The sequence below is a fragment of the Mus caroli genome, chromosome 5, assembly GCF_900094665.2.
Source record: "Mus caroli chromosome 5, CAROLI_EIJ_v1.1, whole genome shotgun sequence".
Lineage (NCBI taxonomy): Eukaryota > Metazoa > Chordata > Mammalia > Rodentia > Muridae > Mus > Mus caroli.
Window position 1 is genome coordinate 24987965 of NC_034574.1, and position 11557 is coordinate 24999521.

Here is an 11557-nt window from a genome sequence, read left to right on the forward strand (position 1 = left end):
AGGCCAGGCTCATAAGGCTACCCAGGCATCGGGCCACTCGGGGACCAAGGCCTCCTGCCTGCTTTCACTAGTATAACTGAGAACACACAGCAGTGTCTGGGGTGGGTGGCATGACCCCCAGACAGTTTCCCTCAGTGTTGTTACCCAGCTGACTCCCATTTCTCATTATGGAGTCTGGGACCTCGGCCCTCTGCATGTGCTGCTCACTTTCAGAGTGGGCTTTCCACCCTCAGTTAATCATCTCTGGGAACCTCCCTCACACATGCTGCAAAAGCACATGTCACTAACTCCCTAGGTGTTTCTTATCTGACTGATAATATGATTGATAATCCAAACAACCCAGGATTCTCCTTGAAGCCTTGGCATGGTTTAATTGATCCTTGGGATAACTTGTGAGCACAGCATCATCGGCTGTCATCACTGATGAAGTCAGGGAACCTCTGGGATGTTGAGAAAGTTGCCCAAGCCCACCAAGTAAGGAATTAGCACAGACAGGATTTGAACCAGGTCTTTTGGGCTCCTCAGTCCTGGTTTCTCAAATATCACACACTCATGTGGAAACAGAGGGAGTCTTTGTGATCCCAGGGGCCCTGTGCCGTGGCAGGGAGTGGGGGTGACTTGTACTCAGCTCTGACTGGACAGAGCTGGCTGATTAGGTCTTTATACATGCTTGAGCTTATTTCTTGGAGGAGTGAGCTGGGACTAAACCACTCTCAGCGACATGACCTCAGGGAGTGGGCGCCAAGGTAGCGACAAGCTTTGGCAACCTTCGAGGGTCAAAGTATGCTCTCCCAACATGGCTGCTCCAGGGAAACTTTGATAGGGCAGAGGGTAGGGCACAAAGTCCCATAGACCGTTCTGGGAGGAGAGCACAGCTGAGGAGTGTGCCACACCATTGGGCTCCTCCAACATTCCACCCATCTGGATTAGATCAAGCGTATTCTGTCAAGTAACGAGTCTCTATTTCGACTGAACAGGGGAGTCAAGACCTAAAGACAGGATTCAAGTGCGCACTGTAGCAAAAACAACTCTTCCTTGTAATCAGATCTATTCCCTCCCTCAGATGCACATAGATAAGAAAAGCCACACGCCCAGCAGATAGCCATCTGGCAGCTCCCACAAGTTCCCATGATGAACCTCTCCTGTGTCCCAGAGTCTCTAGACAGCTGGACCCTAAAGTGTCCCCAGAGTGGCCAAACTCATTACAGGGCTTGGCTGAATGGCAAAGCAAATAGGCCTTAAATGCTGGTCACACATGGTCCCATCCCCAGGGTCCAAGGGTGGCAAGCAGGGCCAAGATGTCTTCTCCATGGAAGGAAGCCAGGCAAGCCAGACGCCAGCTGGAATGACAGCTATGTGTGCATCCTGATCATGGGTGGGTTCCAGAGGAGGGAAGGACAAATATTTCCCTTCTGAACTTTGTTCCATTTGGCTTAGTCTTCTCCTCTGTCATGGGTCAAGGTTTGAACTCTGTCCTCAAAAAGGTTGCTATGCCCGCTTGCCGGGAGTTATTGGCAAACCTGAGCCCTAGAAGAAACACCAATTCCCTATGTAGGACCTTCAGAAAGCAGTGGGTCTGGATGGGGGAAACACATATTTACTTAGCAAACAATACTCTAGAGGTGAAGGAGGGTCAGAGCTGAGTCATAATTCAAATCAGATTCTACAGTGCCTGGATGCAGGGGGTGTCCAGTAGTCTTCATTGAAGCTGCCGAACCAGCCGATGACCTCCACATCAGCAGCCCCAGAAGTGAATCCGAAAGGAGCTGAAAGAGAGTCCCAGAGCCATCTGAGGTCCCCACCTTGTCCTATCATGGCCTTTTCTGTAAGCAGTGGTCCCAGCTGATTCAAACAGTCTTCTGTGTGTGTGTGTGTGTGTGTGTGTGTGTGTGTGTGTGTACATGTGTTCATGAGTGTCAATGAGGGTGCATGTACACATATGCACACGTGTGGAGACCAGAGAGCAGCCCAGGTGTGGTTCCTTAGGAGTCATCTACCTTGTTTATGGTTTTGTTTTCGGACAAAGTCTCTTGCTGGGACCAGGGAGCCCAGGGGTCCTCCTGCTCAGCATCCCTAATCTTGCTATTGCAAGTTTACATCACCACACCCAGCTTCTAATATGGACACTAGGGGTCAAACTCAGGTCTTCATGATTGCATAGCAAGGAGTTTAAGTTCTTTCCCCAATTCCTAAACTTTCTTTAAGCTTCTATTAGCATCACCAGAACACAAAGGGTTTCTGAATTTTTGGGTGGCCAATGGAAAAAAACAGGAATGATTCAGACAGAGGTGCAGGGCAGGTAGATTTCAGTTGTGTAGGGCCATTGTGGAGGAAGAGGGATTTCCTTTAATGGGGGTAATTTGAGCATGGCATCTCTAGGTTCTGCCCTAGCCCCATCCCTGGAACATAGAAATGTCATGTCCATCAAGGTGGTTGGAAGAAGCGTGGCCTGACCCAGTCAGAATCCCTGTTTGGGAATTCAGAACTGAGCTGGGACATTAAGAGTCACTGAAGTTAAATCAAACAGACACAAACTGTTGGGAGGCCATGACACATGATAGGCCATGTCTGACAACCCAGAGGTTGCTGGTGTGCAGTGGAAATAAGTGTGTAGGAGAAGAGAGAATGGAGGGTGGGGGGGGGGGGGGGGGGGGGGGGTCGGGTCAGAAAGACGGAGAAGCAGGTTAGGAAGAGGGAGGGAGGGAGACGGGAATGTGTAGCTATCTTGGCTCCTGCCAAGGTTCCTGCTAGACTCGGCTCTGTCCTCTTTTGAGTTGGTTTGTAAAAATTTCAAAGGCCATCTTCCTTCTTCACCATCAAACTCATCTAGTCTACGAGGCAAGGGGCAGCGAGCGTTAGGGGCAAGCGCGAAAGGCATGTGTCACCAGATGCCGACTCGGCGTGCATACGAAAGGCCTCTTCGGTCATGATGAGGACCATCTCTAGAGATGATGCACTCACTCTGAAATGGAAGGAACTAGAAGACGGGTAAATATGGCCTTGGAAATGCAGAGAGCCAGTCATCTGCAGGAAGTCTGGAGCATAGATCGCTAAGATCCCTTCTGCTCTCCAGTGGAACCATTTGTTTCTCTTGTCATCTCCCAGTGTATCTGGGCTATGCTCAGGCCAGATCTGAAGGCTCACAACTGTCAGCCCCTCTCAGTTCCCCAAGGTTAGCTGATTTCTCGGAAGCTTCATTTACCATTTCTGAAAGAATCAGTGAAGCCCTGGAAACCCATGACTTCCATAGGAAGAGAGAGATAGCCTTTGGTCCTGGGGAACCTTCACTCCCTCCAACCTTGGTGGAAAACCCCCCGCCCTCAAGAGTGTCTTACTTCATGAAATCTGGAGATTTGGCCATGGCGTGTTCGAACTCGGAGAAGGAAAGCATACTGTCATTGTCCAGATCTGACTCACTCAGGACCTGCTGGGACGGAGGAGCTTGTGAGGAGCTGGATCTCAAGAGGAGGGAGACAATGGTCTACCTACCACACGCCAGAGTGTCTCAGGGCTTCTGCCCCACAGAGAGGTGAAGGTGTGTGAGCTAAGGTAGGTGTAGAGGAGGCTTTCTTCTGGAAGGACTCTTCTCACAGGGGGGCCCTCCAGCACCAATGTGGAAGTGAGAACAGTAGGCCCCATTCATCTCATCAGCCAGACATTAACATGGGCCCTGCATTTTAAGAAGCCCGAGTCAGGTGGTACCATCCAGACCTGAGATACTCAGGGGTTCTCATAGCCTGAGAGCACATGGGCCTGTGCCTCATCTTAGGTTTTCAGGGCTCTCTCTATGCCTCGTCACTAGGACATCTGGGCACTGTGCTCCTAATGAATAGCACAGGAGAAGACATTGTGGTCCTTGGTGCCTCGTGTGGGTGGGAAGCTTTCAGGAGGGAGGGCAGGATACATTGTTCTGGGGAACATAGACGATTCTCATTGGAAGGGCAGACAGTTGAGGCAAAGTTCTCTCCACTGTGTACCCACTTCTCAGGGCACCATGTGCCCCCCACCCCATGGCAGCTGCAGGGGACTCTGGACCAATCCCTTCCAAAGAAGATGGCCTGTAGGGGCTGGAGAGATGGCTCAGTGGTTAAGAGCACTGACTGCTCTTCTGAAGGTCCTGAGTTCAAATCTCAGCAACCACATGGTGGCTCACAACTATCTATGACATCTGATGCCCTCTTCTGTTGTTTCTGAAGACAGCCACAGTATACTTACATATAATAAATAAATCTTTTAAAAAGGAGAAGGAGAACAAGAAGGAGAAGGAGGCCTGTATCTGGGAGCTTTGGTTGACCACCCAGGTCCCACCCTTCAGCCTCTGGATACACACATGGTGCATGACGTCCATCAGCAGGTCCTCAGACACGTCATCACTTTTCAGTAGTCTTAGCACAATCTCCTCGAGGTCCTCCTCATCAATGAAACCATTCTCGTTAAAATCTGCAGAGGAGATGGAGGCTGAGTCCCTGGCCTGTGGACCGACTCCCATAAGTCTCTGAGAGCTTAAGTGGGGTCCACTTGCCCCAAGTGGGTCTAGAATCTGGGACATGGCCTAGCTGACTTGAAGGGGTGGAACATGCTGCAGAAGGACCAACCGTAGGCAACAATGATTGCAAAAATTATAAGCATTGACTGCATGGCTACTGTGTGCTCAGATGCATCCTACTTTTAGTCATTGGATCCTCACCATCTACTCTTTTATTATTTTGCCGAGAGGAGATATTAGGCTCAGGTATGATATGGCTTGTCCATGGGGCCAGGGAATGGAAGAGCAAAGTTCAAATCCACCTAGGCTGACCTGGCCTCATGTCAAAGCCTGTGGGAATCTCCATTTCAGAATTCAGAATTCAGAATTCAGAAGCCAGGTCGTAGCCTGGTGGCCAGGAGCCGGGAGAGTAGAGGAGGAATGGGAGGTGGCCTGGGTTTGGAATCCAAATCCTTGGGCATCTTCCCATGCTTCTGTCCCTGTGTAGTGGCTGCCTCATTGACTTGGACATGTGTCCCAGCTTCTCAGGGAAGTGGGATGGTAGTTCTTGCACCTTGTGCCACTATTGGGTTGGCTTCAAGAACTCTGACTGCACCCTCAGAGGCCCAGGGGCTTGAGAAATGCTCCATATAGCTTGACATTCTAATTCTGAGGGCAGTACCCAGTGATGAATGGTCACTTACCCTAAGTAGTTGATGGGGTTGTGACTAAATCCTTCCATTCAGACTCTACCGATAATCTGCGCTCTTTACCATGCACAACTGCCTTCGTTACAAAAAGCCACCTATCCAGACTGAACACTGCATTCCCCAGCCTCTCTTGCTCCAAGAGGTGGTCAAATGACTTCTGGGAAGATCTTTGAGACAATAAGGTTATCATGGGAATGGAAAACAAAGGCACGAGTAGGAGGAGCCAGGATTCCTAATGCCACGGAGCCTTAGAGCCACTATGATTAGCTACTTTTGGCTTCTTTACACCATCACATCATATGTGTATGTGTGTAACATCTCAGCTCATTATTTAAGCCTCGGTTTCCCTGTCTGTAACATGAGAAAAATAGCTGTGTCTCTACAATGTGAAGGTTGCATAGGGGATACTTAGCCTCCCTTGTCATGAGTCTGGAATGCAGAAGATTCCTGTTAGCTGTAGCCAGGGCTTAATTCTCCATCACTTCTTATCACTAAGTACTCAAAATGGAAGCCCGAGAGACTCTAACATGCCACTTTGAAGAATGACAGGTAGAGCTAATGGGCTATTAGGGAAACTGAGGCTCAGAGTCTGCTATTACCAGAGTCGTTCTACAGCAGAGCCAAGAAATGTCTGTCTCCAAAAGCAAAATATGCATATGGAAGGTACAGTACTTCCCTGGCTGGATTCTTGGCCCATGGCTGGAGCCCTAGTCTGAGCTGCTCTTGGGTTCTCTCCCTGCTCGGCTCTCCCTTATAACTCCTGCACACCATAGAAAGTGAGTCAGAGGAGCAGGTGAAAGGGGTGGGGGCACAGGAAGCATCGAGTGGCCGCAGTGACACCACACTGCCAGTAAGTAACTCCGCAGCATCTCAGTACGCCCCTGCAGTGTCCCCAAGCATCCTGCTGGCCTGGCTCCCACATGCGGAGACTACAGAAAATGACATGGCTTTGGTCCCAAGCCATATGAAAACAGAATAATTTGCTAGAGTAAATGTAGCCCTGGATGGTTCCTGTCCTTTGGGGGTGTAAGGGCAGAGCTGTCTGGGAGAGGGCTAGGGCCAGGGAGACTGTCATTTGGCTGGATCTCTGTCTATGCTGACCCAGCAGTCTTGGGACTCACAGCCTGTGATTGGCCACTTGGATGGGTGTGGGGGCTCTCTCTCACTTGCTTCTTGACACCATACAAGTTTAGGGAACTTGCATGGTTAAGGCTCAGTCACCAATTATCTCCAAAATGTATTTCCTCAGAGAACTGCTATAAGCAAAAACCACGCATTGCTTGCAGACCAAGGGCAAGCTTTCAATACATTTGCCCTAGGCTCCCTCTACAGCCTCAGCTAGCCACTGGCACCTCTGTGGTTGGGTTAGGTCTCTGAAAGGTGTGGCCCAGATGTTGGTCTCTGACAGGTGGTACATCATCCTGGAGGTATGAAGAGATGAGGCCACCTGGAGGCCAGAATGTCCCTCAATGCAGAACTGGTTCCCGGGAGGTGAGTTCCAGGCCTCAAGATGCTCTAGTCCCTCTGCAAGTCTCACCCAGTAGCCATTTTCAAAACAGTTCTTGTTCAAGACGACACTGTGCTCAGATGAAAATTCATAGCTTTCCCGTCTCTGCCGCAGCAATGGGTGGCCGTATGACATCATTCTGGCCCATGAAATATAAACTGAAGGGTCTTGGTGGAGTTCCAAGAAAGCTTGTGAGAAGAGGAGTTGACTCATTTGTGTCTTTGGATGTAAATTCCGTCTTTCTTCCTTCTTCCACCCCTCCCTACCCCCACATGCCACTTTCCCTGACTAGAAGAGAGCTGAGAAGTCTGTAGGCACAAAAGCCATTTTGTGCTCATGAGGACAATAGGAAAACAGTCTCATAGCAACACTTTACAGACTAGGAAGCCTACAGGACTCTGGGTCCTTGTTGTCTTCTGGAGCCACCATTCTGGCTCTGGACTGCCTGTCTGTAGACCTTTGTTTTTTTTTTTTTTTTTTTTTTTTAAATATTTATTTATTTATTATATGTAAGTACACTGTAGCTGTCTTCAGACACTCCAGAAGAGGGCGCCAGATCTCGTTGCGGATGGTTGTGAGCCACCATGTGGTTGCTGGGATTTGAACTCTGGACCTTCGGAAGAGCAGTCGGGTGCTCTTACCCACTGAGCCATCTCACCAGCCCCTAGACCTTTGTTTTTAACCAGGGACATTGCAACATGTAGCTGAGTGTGATCCTGACTGACACAGTGAGCTGAAGCAGGAGCTTCCAAATCTGTTGCACATTAGAAATACCCAGGAGGGCTTGATCAATGACCAGGATCTACCATTACATCAAGTTGTTTCTTGTTTTGTTTTAACTCCCAGGTGATTTGAGTGTGCAGTCAGGTTTGGGAGACAGGAGGCTAAAGCATGGCTTTCTAGACTTTTTAGGGGCAGAAACTGGGGTGGGGGAGTGTCCTGCTAAGATGTAGACTTGATTCAGAGGAGAGTCTACATGTTTGATACGCTCCCTAGCCTGGTCCCCGACTCTCGCTCGGAGTCATCATGTCAGGAGCTTTGAGAGGTCTTTGAATTCTTGGGAGAATCACTACCATGACCGTTACCAACACATTCTCCTCTGTCCCTCTTCATTCTTCTTTTTCATTCCTCTTCCCTCTTCCTTATGGGCCATCACTTCAGACATCCTGAGCAGCCTGTAGGTACCAGGCTTTAGATACAAGGATCCTGGAATTCTGCCTCACACTGAGCAGACAGCCGTGTACTCACTCTTCAGACAAAGAGAGCTTTGACTTGTCTGGGTGTGCGGGTACAGCCTGGGACATGAGTCCCAGATACCTATTTACACCATTGTTTTTCAAGGCAAAGTTGAGCTTTTGGTCTTTGTGCTTGGGGATCATTGGGAAAGGGGAATAACTGTGTGCTTCAGGGCCTTGGAGAGGAACAGGGGAAGATTCAGGAACACTGGTGGTAGGAGTGTGTGTCTGGTCTCCAGCTTGGCCCCAATCACTCAGTCTCACCTCTGAGGGCTGAACATTCTCATTTCTAAAGCTAAGCAAAGTTGATCCTGTGTCTAGAAGATGCTTGTGAGCATCTAATCCCTGATGGGTTTGGAGATTTTTTTTTTAATTAGGCTCTGGAAACCATAGATGGAAGCAGAGCCCTTCCTTCCTTCTTTCCTTCCTTCATTCCTTCGTTCCTTCGTTCCTTTTCCCTTCCATTTTCCTTCTTTCTGTTCTTCCTTCCTTTTGTCAAGACAAAGTCTCACAAATCTCAGACTGGCCTTGAACTCACTATGTGTAGGAGGATGACCTTGAACTCCTGCTTCTTGAAGCTTTCCTGATTCAGTGTTGAGATTACAGGCTTGAGCCATAACACCAGCTTTTCCTGTCCCTGAGAAGTATCTTCACCTATGGTTTATTTATGTGACCCTGCTTTTCTTTTGGTTGTAGTTAACTTGGCAAGGCTGATTCCAACTCAAAGTATCAGATCATTGGCTTGGCTGAGCCATTCAGCACCTTCTGAGAGATGGAAACGGAGAAGTGGTGTCTGTGGCTAGTTACTCAGAGTATGAGCAACAGGCCATGGAGGCACGACGGTAGTCATCCATGGGCACAGATAAAGATGCTCAAGTCTGAGAAAACAGAGGTTTACTTAGCAACCATGCAGAGAAGCTACTTAGCTTTCTAGCTGTACCCAGGCCTTCGTTCCTCTCTGGGGTCTATAGTGTACATATTCCATATTTGGGAGTAGAGAAGCCACTCAGGAACAGACATCTGGAGCTGGGTTTGATGGTACATTACTATAATACCAGAACTCTAGAGGTATAGAGGCAGGAAGATCAGGAGTTCAAGTGAATTTGAGGCTACCCCGGATACATACGCACTTGTCACATGCCCTGTCCCCCAACCCTCCATAATGCACACCTCTTAGTACTGTTTGGTTTAGATGGAGACTGTAGCCTGCTTCCAACCAACAGTTTGGCAGGCATGATGGGATGGATGGCACTTTCATGATCAGATTATACCATGGAAGCCTTCCTCTAACCATAGATGCATCAAGGACCATCCCCCTAATTATCTCTGAAGATACGTGGTCACATTGGCAAGGCTGTGTATCAAGGGTCCAAGGGTAGCCTGCAGAAGCTGAGGGCAGACTCCAGCTCCTAGGCAGCAAGAAGCCAGGGCTAAAGGTCCATGAACACAAGAACCGTGCTCTGCCAGCAACCCAAAAGGCTTCCATAGCCAGCATTCTCCGGATGGGAAGCAGCGTAGCTAGAACTTTGGAGTTTTGTTTTAAGAGACTTTAAAAGAGGGGTCCTGCTGGGAGTGATAGCATACACTTTCATTCCAGCACTGAGGAGGTAGAGGCAGGTAGATCTCTGTGAGTTCCCGACTAGAGAGGACTTTATATTGAGACCCTATCACAAAGAGAATAAAAATTAGAAGAGGAGGAGGAGAGAGGAAAGGGGAGGAGGAGGAGGAAAGGAGAAGAGGAAGAGGAGGGAAGAGAAGGATGGAGAAAGGAGGAGGGAGGAGAAAGGAAGAAAGAGGAAGAGGAGGAAGGAGGAAAGGGGAGGAAGGAAGAGGCATAAAGGGCCCAATTAAGCCAAGCCTGGACTTTTAACTGGCAGGCACCCTGAAGCCATGGAGCACGGCACCTGAAGCCATGAGCTTTGGGTGACTTTTTTTTCATCCACGCCGGGCAGACTATTCACTGCCTAGCCTTTATCTGTTGCTTCACTAGCTAAGTTTCTGTGACTTACAACCCACGCACTCTTGGCTGAGATAAGAAGGCTGAGCTGGGTCACTGTTCTGCTAGAGGAGCTGTCTTGTCCTAGAGAGCGTGACGGGGACTTCAGTCAGCACAGCTGCCACATCTGACAGAACCCTGGTAGTGACTAGCAAGCTTAGGACTTCTGGGATCCAGGGAATACTCCCTAGGGGTGCTCGTGACTGCTTGGGATAAGGAAGGGGGAAGCTATAAAGGAGCATAGACACACACACCCGCACACACACACACACATACCCCTACACACAGACACATACTCAGACACACACATAGACACATGCACACACAGACAGACACACACATGCACAGACACACACACAGACATACACACAGACACACACACAGACACATGCACACACACACACAGACACACATACAGACATACACACAGACACATACACACAGACACACACATGCACACACACAGACAACACAGACACACACATGCACAGACATACACACACAGACATACACACAGACACACACAGACACACACACAGACACACACAGACATACACACAGACACACGCACAGACACACACAGGCACAGACAAACACACAGAACACAAAGACACACAGAGACAGACACACATACAGGATGAGACTGTTGAGGTAATACACGGGTCTATGATTTCATTTGGCTTGGGATTCATTCACTATGAAATTGTGTCATGTACCAAATTGAAGCCACCTGGGGTGATTCTTCAGCTATCTTTCTTACCTTCCAACTGACTTGCTGTACATTCAACCTTTCTAACTCAGCATGCCCCAGAGGCCCTGTTCTTAAATTCTTTCAATATTTGCTCTCTCTTATTCAGATTTTTTCTTCGTGTGTTTTCAGATTTACCCTTTCGTCTGTTTCCTCAGTTTTCCTGTTGAGCCCGCCCACTGACTTCCGATTTCATATGTGTTTTTGTGTTTGGCTTTCTTTGGCAGTGAGGTATGAACCTAAAGGCTATTGCAGACTGGGTGGGCACTCTGCCATTGAACTACATCCCAGCAGTTCACTTTTTAAAATGTTGTAATACAGACTTGCTAAGTTCCCCAGGCTAGCCTTGAACTCCCTTCATAGCCCACCTTGAACATGTGATCCTCCTGCCTCAGTCTCCCCATGCTGAAGCTGCCAGGCCCCACCCATTTAATTCCTTCTCAGAGCTGCATTTTTTTTTTCTGCTGAGATTTCATATCTTTTCTTTTACTTTATTGGAAATGGTTATTGTGATGGCCAATCTTGTGTGTCAATTTGACTTGGCTGAGGAATGCCCAGATAAAGGCAGAAAAAAAATTATTTCCTGGTGTGTCTGTGAGAATTTCTGGAACAGATTAGCATTTGAGTCAGTCAGCTGAAGGTTCCATTCAGATCTGCAGAAGAGGCCCTTTGTGGTGGGGAGGCGGCCTCCTGAAGCTTCACCCACCCCTGTGTCAGGAGTTATTGAGAGTTAACAGTTGTGGGGGAAAGGGAATAGTTTTCTTCAGTGGTGTAGACACTGGTAAATTGCCATGTTTCAGTAAATAACCCTTCAGCCATGATCATGTAAGCAACCCCAATTAACTCTCTAACTCTCTCTCTCTCTCTCTCTCTCTCTCTCTCTCTCTCTCTCTCTC

General features: G+C 48.7%; 1 protein-coding gene across 1 annotated transcript in view; it reads right to left on the reverse strand.

The window, feature by feature from the left end:
• Positions 1-1584: 1584 nt before the first annotated feature.
• Positions 1585-11557, reverse strand: part of Cib4 (calcium and integrin binding family member 4) — a 61570-nt gene continuing 51597 nt past the window's right edge. The window contains exons 5-7 of the mRNA XM_021163698.1: positions 4331-4440; positions 3336-3424; positions 1585-1766 (exon numbers count right to left, since the gene is read on the reverse strand). Coding sequence (XP_021019357.1) covers positions 1736-1766; positions 3336-3424; positions 4331-4440 — 230 coding nt within the window. The 3' untranslated portion in view covers positions 1585-1735. The remainder of the gene's footprint in view (positions 1767-3335; positions 3425-4330; positions 4441-11557) is intronic.